Here is an 18,195-nt window from a genome sequence, read left to right on the forward strand (position 1 = left end):
ACATTATTTGCCACATCTTGTTGTAAATCTATCCAATATGTATTTTCTCAACCCAGGGGGAGCATGTAGGGAAAGAACAACAAAGAAAAAAACACACTAAGTGCAAACAATTTTGTTCAAGGGTGATATATGATGCTTGGCCCCTGTGTGCTCCCTACTCACAGAAAGTTAGTAGGATAAGTGCAGTGGCGGGATATGTGAAGTCAGGTGGATCTCACTGGACATATGCAGGAAGCAGCTAGAACTGGGATGTCAGTTGCAAACGTACATGGAAAGATAAAAACAGACCTCCATGGTGCAGATCAATGGTATAGGGATAAACTTTATATAGTATTAAAATGTGCACTCACAATGTTAAAAATCAATATAAGCGTTATTCACTGTATAAGTGATAAGGAGTGTAAGGGTGGTTGCCGCAGCTCACCGCACCGCCGCCGTCTCGGATGGGCTTCTCCACAGTCTCCCCGTGGCTTCCTCTGCACTGTATCAGCGTGGGAATCTCCTCCAGCGATGTCTCTGACGCGATACGTCACTTCCGGTGGGCGCGATCAGCTCCGTCGCGTCACTTCCGGTTCGGCAGCAGATTGACAGCTTGCAGCACCAATCCTCTCACTTCCTGGGCGGGTCCACTCTACGCGTTTCGCCAATAGAATGGCTGGCTTCGTCAGGAGTATGGAACCCCCCTTTAGTGACAGCTTATATACCCTATTCAATCACTGGTTTTATTAACCTCTGCAGTGCTAGTTTGAGGTCTGTGGACATGGTTGGATGTATTCACATTGTCATCATAAAAAACAAGATAGAATGGGGGGATTAACTGGTATAGTGAGCCCAGTAGAAAAATTAAGTACTGTATGATTAAAATAAGCTTGATGAGGTGGGGAGAAGATAAGAGGTATACAAATTATGCAAATATTGATAAAATTGATTCATAATAAAAAGTTGATTTAAGAAATTTGCAAAAACAGTATATATAATATTTAAAAATTCTATTATAAAACATCTATCATAAAGGATTAATTTAATTATAAAAATATATATTATTTGTATTTGTTCAGTGATAGGTTTAAGCCCATCTGCATAGTGATAAGGATGTGAATACCCCAATGATAGGAATTACAGCATATTACAGAATCGGCGCAGTTATACAACATCTGTTAAAGGGATGATGCAGTTACAGCATAGAGATTATTCCAATTAGTTAGGTGACAATGGTACTCAGTATATATACTTTATATCTTGGTTCCATAAAAACTTAATGATTATTTTCGAACAGACATATGTACAATTAAATCTCTTATAACATACACTGAGACTACAGACTTAACTTAAGCTAAAAAACATATGAAGCTAAAAGACATAAACGACGCATATGGTACCGGAGTTTTCCTTTTTCACCTGAGGAGGGAGGAATGGAAGGGAAAGAAAGGCACATTAGAATAAGGAGGAAGTCCGTGCAGTAGTTTATTTCAAAAAGGGAGCCATATCTATTTCCATATTAAGGCCTCTGGGATGGAGGGATCTTAGTTTGTGGATCCAGAAGGATTCTCTTTTGATGAGTTCAAGATTCCTATCTCCTCCTCGCCAGTGTTGTTTGACCATTTCTATGGGCATGTATGTTAATCCTTTAGGGTCTCCCTGATGTTTTTCTAGGAAATGGTTCGGAACACTATGAGTGGCTAGTTGCCTTTTGATACTACTAAGGTGTTCTAGTATCCTAGTTCTTATAGGTCTTTCTGTTTTGCCAACGTACTGCAGCTTGCATGGGCACTCCAGGACATAGATTACATGATCACTCCTACATGTTAGACATGATTGTATTTGAAAAACTTCCTTTGTCACATTTGAACAGAACTCCGTTTTTCTGTCTGTTTTGAATTCACATGCCCTACATTTGTTGCAGCCGAAAAAACCTTTCCCTGTTTGAAGCCAACTTTCAGAATTGGTGTCACTCTTTCTTAATGCACTGGGTGCCAATCTGTTCTTAAGATTATTTGCTCTTCTAAAGATGATATTAGGCTTCTCAGGAATGGCAGTACCCAAAATAGGGTCATTTCTGAGGATGTCCCAGTGTTTGTGAATGATGTTCCTTATGACCTTGGCTTCTCTACTATAATTAGTGATGAAGGCAAAGTCAAATTCCCTATTTCTCTCTTTCTTTTTAGCCTTGCTTTTTAGCAAATCATCACGATTAATGCCCTCCACTTTCCTTATTGCACTATTCAGCTTGTCTTCCTTATATTCTTTCTCTACAAATCTTTTTTTGAGATATTCCGCCTGTTCAAGGTATACATTATTATCACTAAAGTTCCTTTTCAGCCTGGTAAACTGTCCAGGTGGTACACCATCCATCCACCTGGATAGATGACAACTAGATCTTAATATATAGTTGTTCTTGTCAGTCTCTTTGAAATAAGTTTTTGTTTTTATTTTATTTTCTTCAACAAAGATTACAAGGTCTAAAAAGTTGATACTTGATTTGCTAGAACTGCTAGTGAATTTTAAGTTGCTCTCGTTTATGTCTAGAGATGCTAAAAACTCATCTAAAGATTCCTGTCCCCCCTCCATATTAAAAGCACGTCATCAATGAAACGGCGCCAGAGGACAAGGTTCTCCCCCAGAACGCCACCTGGCCAGATAGTCTCCTCCTCCCAAACGGCCATAAATAGGTTAGCATAACTGGGGGCGAACCTTGTCCCCATCGCCGTTCCACACTTTTGTAAGTAGTAATCCTCTCCGTACCAAAAGAAATTATGATTTAAAATAAATCTAATGCTGTCTATAATAAAAACAATCTGTGTCTCAGTGAGGTCCTTGTCCCTAGATAGTACCTGTTTTATCGCTCTACACCCTTTCTCGTGTTCTATAATTGTGTAGAGCGATGTAACATCACAAGTGGACATGATAAAATGTTCTTCCCACTTTACTTTGTTTAGGGTGTTAATCACATCTGTGGTGTCCCTCAGGTATGCCCTCTGCTGCACTACATACTTCTGAAGGAATGTGTCTATGTACAGTGACAGATTGGCCGTTAGTGAGCCAATCCCCGAGACTATAGGTCTGCCAGGGGGATTGACTACACTTTTATGTACCTTGGGTAGATGGTAGAAAACCTACCAATAGCATTGAAAGACCTAACTGACAATGAAAACTTGGTCATAAAACCTGCAGATAAAGGAGGGGGAATAGTACTATTAGACAGAGAGGCATATGACAGAGAATCCCTCAGACTTCTAGGAGATGTAAATACATACACCAAATTAAAGACCAACCCAATGAGGAAATTCACGGAGGAGCTGAAACACCATCTGGACGAGGGGAGGGAACAGAACATATTAAATGACAATGAATATCAGTTTATGTACAGTGACAGATCTAAATTACCGGTTTTCTACCATCTACCCAAGGTACATAAAAGTGTAGTCAATCCCCCTGGCAGACCTATAGTCTCGGGGATTGGCTCACTAACGGCCAATCTGTCACTGTACATAGACACATTCCTTCAGAAGTATGTAGTGCAGCAGAGGGCATACCTGAGGGACACCACAGATGTGATTAACACCCTAAACAAAGTAAAGTGGGAAGAACATTTTATCATGTCCACTTGTGATGTTACATCGCTCTACACAATTATAGAACACGAGAAAGGGTGTAGAGCGATAAAACAGGTACTATCTAGGGACAAGGACCTCACTGAGACACAGATTGTTTTTATTATAGACAGCATTAGATTTATTTTAAATCATAATTTCTTTTGGTACGGAGAGGATTACTACTTACAAAAGTGTGGAACGGCGATGGGGACAAGGTTCGCCCCCAGTTATGCTAACCTATTTATGGCCGTTTGGGAGGAGGAGACTATCTGGCCAGGTGGCGTTCTGGGGGAGAACCTTGTCCTCTGGCGCCGTTTCATTGATGACGTGCTTTTAATATGGAGGGGGGGACAGGAATCTTTAGATGAGTTTTTAGCATCTCTAGACATAAACGAGAGCAACTTAAAATTCACTAGCAGTTCTAGCAAATCAAGTATCAACTTTTTAGACCTTGTAATCTTTGTTGAAGAAAATAAAATAAAAACAAAAACTTATTTCAAAGAGACTGACAAGAACAACTATATATTAAGATCTAGTTGTCATCTATCCAGGTGGATGGATGGTGTACCACCTGGACAGTTTACCAGGCTGAAAAGGAACTGTAGTGATAATAATGTATACCTTGAACAGGCGGAATATCTCAAAAAAAGATTTGTAGAGAAAGAATATAAGGAAGACAAGCTGAATAGTGCAATAAGGAAAGTGGAGGGCATTAATCGTGATGATTTGCTAAAAAGCAAGGCTAAAAAGAAAGAGAGAAATAGGGAATTTGACTTTGCCTTCATCACTAATTATAGTGGAGAAGCCAAGGTCATAAGGAACATCATTCACAAACACTGGGACATCCTCAGAAATGACCCTATTTTGGGTACTGCCATTCCTGAGAAGCCTAATATCATCTTTAGAAGAGCAAATAATCTTAAGAACAGATTGGCACCCAGTGCATTAAGAAAGAGTGACACCAATTCTGAAAGTTGGCTTCAAACAGGGAAAGGTTTTTTCGGCTGCAACAAATGTAGGGCATGTGAATTCAAAACAGACAGAAAAACGGAGTTCTGTTCAAATGTGACAAAGGAAGTTTTTCAAATACAATCATGTCTAACATGTAGGAGTGATCATGTAATCTATGTCCTGGAGTGCCCATGCAAGCTGCAGTACGTTGGCAAAACAGAAAGACCTATAAGAACTAGGATACTAGAACACCTTAGTAGTATCAAAAGGCAACTAGCCACTCATAGTGTTCCGAACCATTTCCTAGAAAAACATCAGGGAGACCCTAAAGGATTAACATACATGCCCATAGAAATGGTCAAACAACACTGGCGAGGAGGAGATAGGAATCTTGAACTCATCAAAAGAGAATCCTTCTGGATCCACAAACTAAGATCCCTCCATCCCAGAGGCCTTAATATGGAAATAGATATGGCTCCCTTTTTGAAATAAACTACTGCACGGACTTCCTCCTTATTCTAATGTGCCTTTCTTTCCCTTCCATTCCTCCCTCCTCAGGTGAAAAAGGAAAACTCCGGTACCATATGCGTCGTTTATGTCTTTTAGCTTCATATGTTTTTTAGCTTAAGTTAAGTCTGTAGTCTCAGTGTATGTTATAAGAGATTTAATTGTACATATGTCTGTTCGAAAATAATCATTAAGTTTTTATGGAACCAAGATATAAAGTATATATACTGAGTACCATTGTCACCTAACTAATTGGAATAATCTCTATGCTGTAACTGCATCATCCCTTTAACAGATGTTGTATAACTGCGCCGATTCTGTAATATGCTGTAATTCCTATCATTGGGGTATTCACATCCTTATCACTATGCAGATGGGCTTAAACCTATCACTGAACAAATACAAATAATATATATTTTTATAATTAAATTAATCCTTTATGATAGATGTTTTATAATAGAATTTTTAAATATTATATATACTGTTTTTACAAATTTCTTAAATCAACTTTTTATTATGAATCAATTTTATCAATATTTGCATAATTTGTATACCTCTTATCTTCTCCCCACCTCATCAAGCTTATTTTAATCATACAGTACTTAATTTTTCTACTGGGCTCACTATACCAGTTAATCCCCCCATTCTATCTTGTTTTTTATGATGACAATGTGAATACATCCAACCATGTCCACAGACCTCAAACTAGCACTGCAGAGGTTAATAAAACCAGTGATTGAATAGGGTATATAAGCTGTCACTAAAGGGGGGTTCCATACTCCTGACGAAGCCAGCCATTCTATTGGCGAAACGCGTAGAGTGGACCCGCCCAGGAAGTGAGAGGATTGGTGCTGCAAGCTGTCAATCTGCTGCCGAACCGGAAGTGACGCGACGGAGCTGATCGCGCCCACCGGAAGTGACGTATCGCGTCAGAGACATCGCTGGAGGAGATTCCCACGCTGATACAGTGCAGAGGAAGCCACGGGGAGACTGTGGAGAAGCCCATCCGAGACGGCGGCGGTGCGGTGAGCTGCGGCAACCACCCTTACACTCCTTATCACTTATACAGTGAATAACGCTTATATTGATTTTTAACATTGTGAGTGCACATTTTAATACTATATAAAGTTTATCCCTATACCATTGATCTGCACCATGGAGGTCTGTTTTTATCTTTCCATGTACGTTTGCAACTGACATCCCAGTTCTAGCTGCTTCCTGCATATGTCCAGTGAGATCCACCTGACTTCACATATCCCGCCACTGCACTTATCCTACTAACTTTCTGTGAGTAGGGAGCACACAGGGGCCAAGCATCATATATCACCCTTGAACAAAATTGTTTGCACTTAGTGTGTTTTTTTCTTTGTTGTTCTTTCCCTACATGCTCCCCCTGGGTTGAGAAAATACATATTGATCATCTGGGACCAGTGAAGACAGTCCCTTCCAGAGGGTCTGAGCAGGGGGTTACAACCTATATTATACTTTTTTTCACTATTGCACTATTTTTAGGCACTATATTATTCTGAATCACTATATGTGTGTTATATAGTCACTGTATTTTAAGTGATCACTAGTATTTAATTAGCGCCAGATTTTTCACCAATCACGTTGTCGTAAATCTATCCAATGCATCTACTATTCCGGAAGAGAAATACAGTCTCACATTTTAGTGTGACACTCTCCAGCTTCAGGGCACGACCCTTTGGAATTGAAGATGCTTCCCATCTAAACCTTATTCCATGTAGCTATGCATCAGGGCAAAAGTGGAGTCATTCTGGGATGAAAAACTGTATCAAAGTATAAAATCATATTGACAGCTCCACTTGTGCCTTGATAAATACTGTAGGTGGTCTGTAGTATCACATCCCCTTTTCTTCACTTGTTATGGAGATCATAACGTTTTTCATTATATCCTATATATCTGAACTCCAAACCTGGACCCATCTCTTCAATTGAGACCTTGCCAATAACCAGTAACTTGGCCTCATAGCCATGTTCATGCTCTTCCCACCAGCCATTGTAACACAACGTAGGCCTTTTCAGGTATGATAACCTCTGTCACTTTCCTTTTTGGTATTTGGCTGGCAGATACTTTACAGCATGTCTGCCACTGCACATTCATTGGTACTCATCTATCTGAAATAAAGCATAGCCCTATATTGCGCTGTGAGAAGTCACACACGTTGTTCTTCTTTTACCTGTTGCCTTTCACTGGGTTATTGTTGCATGGCTCCCATTGTCCAGACCCGGCCAGGCTGGCTTCAATGTAATATCCCACCAACTCCCTGGCATCCTTCGATTCAGCCCAGGTAATAACCACTGAAGTATCTGTATTTCTTGTAGGCACAATATTACTTGGAGACTTAGGGATATCTATATGCAAAGAGGTTGAGAAAGAAAAACTTTAGTTTAATACACGAAGTGGAAAAATGGGCCATTTTATGCACATATCGAAGTGACAATTCAGCTCATTTGACCCCCCCCTTTTTTTTTCTTTAAGGATGGGAAACGGGGGGTCCTCTGACCTGAAATGCTATTTTCAGTATCAGGCAACCCTCAGACCCCCAAATATATACTGATAAATGCACTGGTGCTACTTCCTGCTTTTTACATCCTATGCGTTATGCGGCCCAATAGGAAGCTGCAATAGCTTCCACCGATGGTGTTGCATCTTCCTATTTACACGAGAGATTTAAAACCATGAAGTAACACAGGTACCTTTACTGACAAGTATCTCAGGTAACGGGATTCTCCAAGCTGGAAATAGTGTGGCTCAGCTCCTGGGACCCATCTTTTAAATAAACAACCAGCGGCCAGGATTGCTGCTTTACAGGGGCAATTCCTCCTAGGACTAATGTGAGCTCATTCCAGTGACATGTTTAAGGGGACTCATCTGGGTAATTGATACATTTTTTTTCACCCAAATCTGACACCTATAAGCATATTGAATTTTTTAAGTTAGGTTTGGGAGGGGGGTGATTTCCTCTGGCTGCTCCCATTAATGTAAAGTCATAGTCTGATCAGCGAGTGCTTTGTACAGCCAGAGTCCCCCTGCCTACTTCCCCTAACTTTATTGGCTCTCTGATAAAGATAGGATGGGTGTGATAAGGGTAAAGAAAACACTTGACTGACAAACACTTTCCATTCAGAGGCCCTAGGAAGTGTAAGGCTAAGGCCCCGCTCCCAGAGTCAGCGCACCCGCACTGCTGACAGGCGGTGCGCTGAGATACACAGACCGCGATATGCGGTCTGTAGGGAGCGGGAGCCGGAGCTGGAGGTGGGCGGGTGGTGGGCGGTTTGACAGGGAGGGGGGGCGTGGCTTGAGCGGAGGGACCCGCTACTCTCCCCCCCCCCCCTCCCTCCACGGACTCGGGCTGGAGCTGGAGCTTCGGTAAGTATTAAACACACACACACACGCAGGCACTCATACATACATACATACATACACACACACACACAGGCAGGCACTCACGCACTCATACACACACGCGCGCACACACAGGCAGGCACTCACGCACTCATACACACACACACACACAGACAGACAGACAGACAGACAGACAGACAGACAGAGGCAGGCACTCACGCACTCGGGCACACACATACACACACAGACAGGCACGCACACACACAGACACACACACAGAGAAAGGCACTCACCTGCTTTCACTCCACACTCCTCCCCGCTCCCCGAAGCCTCTCCTCCTCCCGCAGCCTCCCCTCCCCATTGGCTCACAGCCACACACGTCATGCGTCAAAGCTAGAAAACACCATTCTCTGGTGTCTCCAGCGGCTGACGCGCGACAGCGTGTAGTCAGCTGTGCCGCCAGTGGGGACCGGGACCGGCTCGCGAGGATTCCCCTGCTGGTGGGGAACTCGCTACATTGCCGCCCGCGCCAACGAGCGCAGCGGGACCGAGGCCTAACTGTCTGACTAGGTGGTACTTCCTGCATGATGCTTAAAGCAGAAGTCTCTACATGTTTTGTGGGGGAAGCATTGGAGAACTAGTCATACAATATTTATGTTTTTCTTCAAGTCTCTCTAAAGATGTTATTCATATAACTTCAACAGGTGCTTCCGTCCAATAGTGCTCCAATCGGCCCTATCGCAGCTAATTAATAACCCCTTCAGTCAGTACAGATGTCATATAATTTGTGGGTTTAAAAAAAAAACAATACATTTTTATTTTGTTCACATTTTGGGGTACAGATAATAAGAAGGGGTTGGGGTGGGGGATTAGACAGATACAGAAATCATAATAGGGAGGGTTATGGGGGGGCCAAGGGGCGGCACAAGTAGCTTTACGTATGTCACGAAGGGCATAGCAAATTTGATATAATTTGTGTTTAATGAAAATTATGTGGAAGTTAAAAGCAGACATTTCTTCAATCCACAATTTACACAAAGTCAATATCCTAAAAGTGTTACGCTATAGGAGAAACGGTAAGAAAATGTACACTTGCAAAATTAAGTAGAAATAGGCATGTAAGGCTGCGCTTATAGTGCCGGCGAAAGCGACGCCGCTCGAAAACAAATGCATTGTCGTCGCCGCCGCAAGCGCTTATAGTAAGCGCAACACGATGGGAGCGACGCTAGTGGCGTGAATTTTTGAAGCCGGTCAAACGTGATTTTTCAGAGGCTGTAACCACATGTGACAGCCTCTGAACCAATCAAAGACCTGGTCGCCCACGGCATCGCCGGAAAGCGAACTACAACTTTCGCTGACAGCGAGGGGTGACGTCCCCTGTCGCGTCACCGGCACTATAAGCTCAGCCTTAGTCTATTTGCGATAGACCAGAGTAAATGAGTACTTTGCACTAGTCCAAATAAAAAAAATATCACCTAATACTGAAGTTCTTATTTACTCTGCACTTGAAGAAGAAACCTAGGAGATTTCAAAAGCTCTGTATGCTATAATTTCACCTATGAGGAACCCTGGGCGTCATAAGAATCAACATAGAAATGTTTTAAGCAATTCATTTTAATAGAGTTAGGTTATACCTTTGCTTTAAATAATCTCTCCGTTTTTAGAACATTCTAACTCTGATATCTTTTACCAATAATCAAAATGACGATTTACAGTAAGTTACTGTACCATGTAGTGGCGTAGCTAAACATTCGCGGGCAAAAAAATTTTCAGGGCCCCATTAATATTAATACCGACTGCAAATTTTTCTCCCTCCCACCCATCCTCTTCCTAATCCCTCCTCATTTCTCCCCATCCGTCCTCGTCATAATTTCTCCTCCTCCCCATCATCATCTCTCCCCTCCTCCTCATCTCTTCCCCTCCTCCTCATCTCTCTCTCTCCTCCTCCTTATGATCTCTCCCCCTCATCTCTCCCCTTTTCCACCTCCTCATCATCCTCTCCCCCCTCCTCATCAGCCTCCACTACCCCCTCCTCTTCATAATCTCTCCCCCTCCTAATCATCTCCCCCCACCTCATCATCTCTCCCCATAATCATCTCCCCCCATCTAATCATCTCTCCCCCTCCTCATCATCTCTCCCCCTCCTCTTCATCTCTCCCCCTCCTCTTCATCTCTCCCCCTCCTCTTCACCAGTTCTCTCCCCCTCATCAGCTCTCCCTCGTCATCATCAGCTGTCTTCCCCTATCATCATCATCATCATCATCATCATCATCATCATCATCATCATCATCAAATCTCCCCCTCATCATCAGATTTCCCCCTCCTCAGAATGACCAGGTTTTCAAATGTAAAAACCGGGACACATGCACCCCCCCTCCCCCTTTGTTTTGCTTTCCTCCCTCCCCCATCCTCTCTCTACCCACCCCCCAATCCTCACTCTCCCCCCCCCCAATCCTCTGTTAAAAAAAAATATATTTTCAAATAGCATCTTCAACTTTCCAAATACAGTGTATATATTTGCCACATATTTTTGGTTTTATACAAGGCCATTGAAAGGAGTACCACAAGATCTTACACTTTTGGTGCATGTCACATTTCTAATGTATAGCACGAATACTGGGCTCTTGTCAGAGTAGAGGGGATACTGTAGTTATGCGAATAAAGCTACAATACCCAAAGCTATACTATTCAGTTTTGTGCTGATACATGTTGATGTTTTCTTGCTGCAAATTAATAGAATTTTCAGATACAAAACAATGGCCATTCTTCGTTTGGCTCAGGGAGTACTGTATACAGCAGCGCACCTATGGTGTTGAATCCTACGGTTGGTGCTGTGCTCGGCATCACTTACCAAGTTTGTCACCCACTACAGTAGCTTCGGTTGCCTCAGAAGGTTCGCCGACTCCGGCAGAGTTACAGGAACGCACGCGGAAACTATAAGATTTTCCTTCAGCCAGATCAAAGAGTGCAAAGCGGGGAGACTTTACCGGGATCTCCGTGTTAACTCTTTGCCAGTTCTCCATGCCTCCATCACTCTGTAAGAGTAAAGCATTGAAAAGCAGAATAACGCAACTCTTTCTGTTGATTTTGTCACCCAAGCCAGCAAATAGTTCATTTGTTTATGGCAGGAAGCTCTAATTGACTATATTGATTCTGGAATGTGCAAGAAGTTTTGCACGGGGTGCAGTAACCTGACCCGTTATCAGGAGATTGCAAACATACCACAACTTTTTAGAATCACTGAAATCTGAATCGAAGTCCCAAGAGTGCTAGATCAATTTTTCAATTGATGCACATACTCCCACATCCGTGGCACCTGGTTGATAACTATAATATAACTATTATATATATATCGCACTTAGTTAAGTTATGGTGGGTAAAGAAAGTGACAAAAACCCTCCACAGTAAATCATATAGCAAATGGAAATATTACTGTATGCTCATTTGCATGTCTTAGACCATTGCCTTTCACCATTATCACCCAGCGCTTCCACTGCAGCAAGGGATTCTGGGAAATGACATGCAAATGAGCACACAGTGCCACCTTTTGCTTCAAAACCATTTAACATGGTCCCCTATAAGCTTAAGCGTGCTGCATTTCACAGCTTTGAGCACAGCCAGGGTTAAGATGCATAGCAAGTAAACCCACCCACAGACAGCTGTATATAAAACGGAAATAGCCGTGTCAGTCCAGTTGCAATAGTGCAGAATAAATGAGTTCTTCAGTGTTAGGTGATACCTTTTTTATTTGGACTAACAATTTATATCATAGGACAAGCTTTCGAGAGTTTGCCTCTCTCCTCCACCCCACCTCATATACATCTCTCTGTTCTACATTCTTCCTTTTTTTTTTTTTTCCAATCCCTGTCTGTCATAGAAACCTTTGTATATCAGTATCGCTGACCTGATGAAGAAAGGAAAACTCTCGAAAGCTTGTCCTATGACATAAATTGTTAGTCCAAATAAAAAAGGTATCACCAAATACTGAAGAACTCATTTATTCTGCTATATATATATATATATATTATATATATATATATATATAAATCTATTTAAAAAAATTCCAATTGTGATCTGATTTCAGCCTGACCTTGATATTCTTTGACCATGCGCTCCCTTTTTTATTATGAAAATGCAAATTATTTACATGATAATAATATTTACATTTCCTAATGCATATTTCTTCTTGATGCACTTATTGGAATGCAGCTCTCTATGATCTAATATCTATTTTTGGGTGTTCATGCCTGGTGCTATAAATATAGTAAACCTACACATACACATGCATTGGAACAACCTACCAGAGACTCTCACTTCCACCACCAGTCTAAGTTCTTTCAAAACTAAAGCTGTCTCACATTTTAACCTAGTCTGTAACTATTACATACGCCTATAATACATATTATCTCTAACTGTGCATACTATGTCTTGTGTATATAATGTATACCCTGTTCACTAATGCAACAATGTATTTGTTACCATGTATTATTTGTCTTAACTCTGTGCCCAGGACATACTTGAAAACGAGAGGTAACTCTCAACGTACTCTTCCTGGTACAACATTTTATAAATAAATCTTTACCAGTGAGAGTGAAAAAGAAATGTATTTGTGTATATATATATATATATATATATATATATATATACATATATATATGTGTATATATATATATGTATAAAAAAAAAAAAATATATATATATATATATATATATATATATATATATATATATATATATATATATATATATATATTTACAGTGGTTGACAAATCACCAAAAAATCTACTCGCCACACAAAAAAATCTACTCGCCACCTAGTACCAAACGTGTGCTGCTTGGGCCAATATTTACTCGCCCGGGGGTTAAATCCACTCGCCCGGGGCGAACAAATGTATAGGTTTGTCGAACACTGTATATATATATATATATATATATATATATATATATATATATATATATATATATATATATATATATATTAAGTATACCTTTTGCTTGCTTCATTCATTGTAACATCGCCGGAAGAAGAGATCAGTGTATCTCGAAAGCTCACACAAATAAAAGCATTTCGTTAGCCACAGAAAGGTATCATCTATTAATTTTTTTATTATATATATATATATATATATATACATGCTTAATTGTGAGCTGTCTATATTGTGATACCATCGACACGTTTAATCTTACCTTTTCTACATAGTACATGACACCTTCGTGACCACGTTGACCAGGTGGTTTCCAGCTAAGCACAACATAGTTCTTGGTGGCTTCAGTAACTGAAAGATCAGATGGCGGCCCAGGAATAACTCCCTCTATAAAATAGCAACGCCGACATTAAGTAATGCAAATACAGAACATATTCTACTGATACTGCACATTCAAACTTATTGCTAATGTGTTTCATACATGGCATATTACGTGTTCTATAGGAAAGCACGGCCAATCTATTCTATATATTTCTGCTGATCAAAATCTGCTGATTAATATAATGGATTTTTCCAAAGAAAAGTTTTTTCTCTAAAGATATTATGAAAGGAAATCCTCTAGGATCAGGTGTGTAGTAACCCTGTTGCATGAGGTGCGCAGGAATCCTGTTGCATGAGATGTGTAGGAACCCTGTTGCATGAGATGTGTAGGAACCCTGTTGCATGAGGTGCGTAGGAATCCTGTTGCATGAGGTGTGTAGGAACCCTGTTGCATGAGGTGTAGGAACCCTGTTGCATGAGGTGTGTAGGAACCCTGTTGCATGAGGTGCGTAGGAATCCTGTGTCATGATGTATGTTGGAACCCTGTTGCATGAGGTGTGTAGGAACCCTGTTGCATGAGGTGTGTAGGAACCCTGTTGCATGAGGTGTGTAGGAACCCTGTTGCATGAGGTGTGTAGGAACCCTGTTGCATGAGGTGCGCAGGAATTGTGTTGCATGAGGTGTGTAGGAACCCTGTTGCATGAGGTGTGTAGGAATCCTGTTGCATGAGGTGCGTAGGAATCCTGTGTCATGATGTATGTTGGAACCCTGTTGCATGAGGTGTGTAGGAACCCTGTTGCATGAGGTGTGTAGGAACCCTGTTGCATGAGGTGTGTAGGAACCCTGTTGCATGAGGTGTGTAGGAATCCTGTTGCATGAGGTGCGTAGGAATCCTGTGTCATGAGGTATGTTGGAACCCTGTTGCATGAGGTGTGTAGGAACCCTGTTGCATGAGGTGTGTAGGAATCCTGTTGCATGAGGTGTGTAGGAACCCTGCTGCATGAGGTGTGTAGGAATCTTGTTGCATGAGGTGTGTAGGAATCCTGTTGCATGAGGTGCGAACAAACCCTGTTGCAGGAGGTGTGTAGGAACCCTGTTGCATGAGGTGCGTAGGAACCCTGTTGCATGAGGTGTGTAGGAATCCTGTTGCATGAGGTGTGTAGGAATCATGTTGCATGAGGTGTGTAGGAACCCTGATGCATGAGGTGCGTAGGAATCCTGTTGCATGAGGTATGTAGGAATCCTGTTGCATGAGGTGTGAACAAACCCTGTTGCATGAGGTGCGTAGGAATCCTGTTGCATGAGGTGTGTAGGAACCCTGTTGCATGAGGTGTGTAGGAATCCTGTTGCATGAGGTATGTAGGAAACCTGTTGCATGAGGTGTGTAGGAATCCTGTTGCGTGAGGTGCGTAGGAATCCTGTTGCATGAGGTGTGTAGGAATCCTGTTGCATGAGGTGTGTAGGAATCGTTTTGCATGAGGTGCGTAGGAATCGTGTTGCATGAGGTGTGTAGGAACCCTGTTGCTGAGGTGCGTAGGAATCCTGTTGCATGAGGTGTGTAGTTGCATGAGGTGTGTAGGAATCCTGTTGCATGAGGTGTGTAGGAACCCTGTTGCATGAGGTGTGTAGGAATCCTGTTGCATGAGATGTGTAGGAACCCTGTTGCATGAGGTGTGTAGGAACCCTGTTGCATGAGGTGTGTAGGAACCCTGTTGCATGAGGTGCGCAGGAATTGTGTTGCATGAGGTGTGTAGGAACCCTGTTGCATGAGGTGTGTAGGAATCCTGTTGCATGAGGTGCGTAGGAATCCTGTGTCATGAGGTATGTTGGAACCCTGTTGCATGAGGTGTGTAGGAATCCTGTTGCATGAGGTGCGTAGGAATCCTGTGTCATGAGGTATGTTGGAACCCTGTTGCATGAGGTGTGTAGGAATCCTGTTGCATGAGGTGCGTAGGAATCCTGTGTCATGAGGTATGTTGGAACTCTGTTGCATGAGGTGTGTAGGAACCCTGTTGCATGAGGTGTGTAGGAATCCTGTTGCATGAGGTGTGTAGGAACCCTGTTGCATGAGGTGTGTAGGAATCCTGTTGCATGAGATGTGTAGGAACCCTGTTGCATGAGGTGCGTTGGAATCCTGTTGCATGAGGTGTGTAGGAACCCTGTTGCATGAGGTGTAGGAACCCTGTTGCATGAGGTGTGTAGGAACCCTGTTGCATGAGGTGCGCAGGAATTGTGTTGCATGAGGTGTGTAGGAACCCTGTTGCATGAGGTGTGTAGGAATCCTGTTGCATGAGGTGCGTAGGAATCCTGTGTCATGATGTATGTTGGAACCCTGTTGCATGAGGTGTGTAGGAACCCTGTTGCATGAGGTGTGTAGGAACCCTGTTGCATGAGGTGTGTAGGAACCCTGTTGCATGAGGTGTGTAGGAATCCTGTTGCATGAGGTGCGTAGGAATCCTGTGTCATGAGGTATGTTGGAACCCTGTTGCATGAGGTGTGTAGGAACCCTGTTGCATGAGGTGTGTAGGAATCCTGTTGCATGAGGTGTGTAGGAACCCTGCTGCATGAGGTGTGTAGGAATCTTGTTGCATGAGGTGTGTAGGAATCCTGTTGCATGAGGTGCGAACAAACCCTGTTGCAGGAGGTGTGTAGGAACCCTGTTGCATGAGGTGCGTAGGAACCCTGTTGCATGAGGTGTGTAGGAATCCTGTTGCATGAGGTGTGTAGGAATCATGTTGCATGAGGTGTGTAGGAACCCTGATGCATGAGGTGCGTAGGAATCCTGTTGCATGAGGTATGTAGGAATCCTGTTGCATGAGGTGTGAACAAACCCTGTTGCATGAGGTGCGTAGGAATCCTGTTGCATGAGGTGTGTAGGAACCCTGTTGCATGAGGTGTGTAGGAATCCTGTTGCATGAGGTATGTAGGAAACCTGTTGCATGAGGTGTGTAGGAATCCTGTTGCGTGAGGTGCGTAGGAATCCTGTTGCATGAGGTGTGTAGGAATCCTGTTGCATGAGGTGTGTAGGAATCGTTTTGCATGAGGTGCGTAGGAATCGTGTAGCATGAGGTGTGTAGGAACCCTGTTGCTGAGGTGCGTAGGAATCCTGTTGCATGAGGTGTGTAGTTGCATGAGGTGTGTAGGAATCCTGTTGCATGAGGTGTGTAGGAACCCTGTTGCATGAGGTGTGTAGGAATCCTGTTGCATGAGATGTGTAGGAACCCTGTTGCATGAGGTGTGTAGGAACCCTGTTGCATGAGGTGTGTAGGAACCCTGTTGCATGAGGTGCGCAGGAATTGTGTTGCATGAGGTGTGTAGGAACCCTGTTGCATGAGGTGTGTAGGAATCCTGTTGCATGAGGTGCGTAGGAATCCTGTGTCATGAGGTATGTTGGAACCCTGTTGCATGAGGTGTGTAGGAATCCTGTTGCATGAGGTGCGTAGGAATCCTGTGTCATGAGGTATGTTGGAACCCTGTTGCATGAGGTGTGTAGGAATCCTGTTGCATGAGGTGCGTAGGAATCCTGTGTCATGAGGTATGTTGGAACTCTGTTGCATGAGGTGTGTAGGAACCCTGTTGCATGAGGTGTGTAGGAATCCTGTTGCATGAGGTGTGTAGGAACCCTGTTGCATGAGGTGTGTAGGAATCCTGTTGCATGAGATGTGTAGGAACCCTGTTGCATGAGGTGCGTAGGAATCCTGTTGCATGAGGTGTGTAGGAACCCTGTTGCATGAGGTGTAGGAACCCTGTTGCATGAGGTGTGTAGGAACCCTGTTGCATGAGGTGCGCAGGAATTGTGTTGCATGAGGTGTGTAGGAACCCTGTTGCATGAGGTGTGTAGGAATCCTGTTGCATGAGGTGCGTAGGAATCCTGTGTCATGATGTATGTTGGAACCCTGTTGCATGAGGTGTGTAGGAACCCTGTTGCATGAGGTGTGTAGGAACCCTGTTGCATGAGGTGTGTAGGAACCCTGTTGCATGAGGTGTGTAGGAATCCTGTTGCATGAGGTGCGTAGGAATCCTGTGTCATGAGGTATGTTGGAACCCTGTTGCATGAGGTGTGTAGGAACCCTGTTGCATGAGGTGTGTAGGAATCCTGTTGCATGAGGTGTGTAGGAACCCTGCTGCATGAGGTGTGTAGGAATCTTGTTGCATGAGGTGTGTAGGAATCCTGTTGCATGAGGTGCGAACAAACCCTGTTGCAGGAGGTGTGTAGGAACCCTGTTGCATGAGGTGCGTAGGAACCCTGTTGCATGAGGTGTGTAGGAATCCTGTTGCATGAGGTGTGTAGGAATCATGTTGCATGAGGTGTGTAGGAACCCTGATGCATGAGGTGCGTAGGAATCCTGTTGCATGAGGTATGTAGGAATCCTGTTGCATGAGGTGTGAACAAACCCTGTTGCATGAGGTGCGTAGGAATCCTGTTGCATGAGGTGTGTAGGAACCCTGTTGCATGAGGTGTGTAGGAATCCTGTTGCATGAGGTATGTAGGAAACCTGTTGCATGAGGTGTGTAGGAATCCTGTTGC

At 43.0% G+C, this 18,195-nt stretch overlaps 1 protein-coding gene across 7 annotated transcripts in view; it reads right to left on the reverse strand.

Moving 5' to 3' along the window:
* Positions 1–18,195, reverse strand: part of MYOM1 (myomesin 1) — a 169,673-nt gene that overhangs the window by 80,949 nt on the left and 70,529 nt on the right. For all 7 annotated transcript variants that reach the window (XM_075585274.1, XM_075585277.1, XM_075585276.1 and 4 more), the window contains 3 exons: positions 13,609–13,733; positions 11,273–11,456; positions 7,253–7,427 (listed from right to left, as the gene is read on the reverse strand). In XM_075585274.1, the coding sequence (XP_075441389.1) occupies positions 7,253–7,427; positions 11,273–11,456; positions 13,609–13,733 (484 nt within the window). The remainder of the gene's footprint in view (positions 1–7,252; positions 7,428–11,272; positions 11,457–13,608; positions 13,734–18,195) is intronic.

Source organism: Ascaphus truei, chromosome 2, assembly GCF_040206685.1.
Source record: "Ascaphus truei isolate aAscTru1 chromosome 2, aAscTru1.hap1, whole genome shotgun sequence".
NCBI classification, from domain to species: domain Eukaryota; kingdom Metazoa; phylum Chordata; class Amphibia; order Anura; family Ascaphidae; genus Ascaphus; species Ascaphus truei.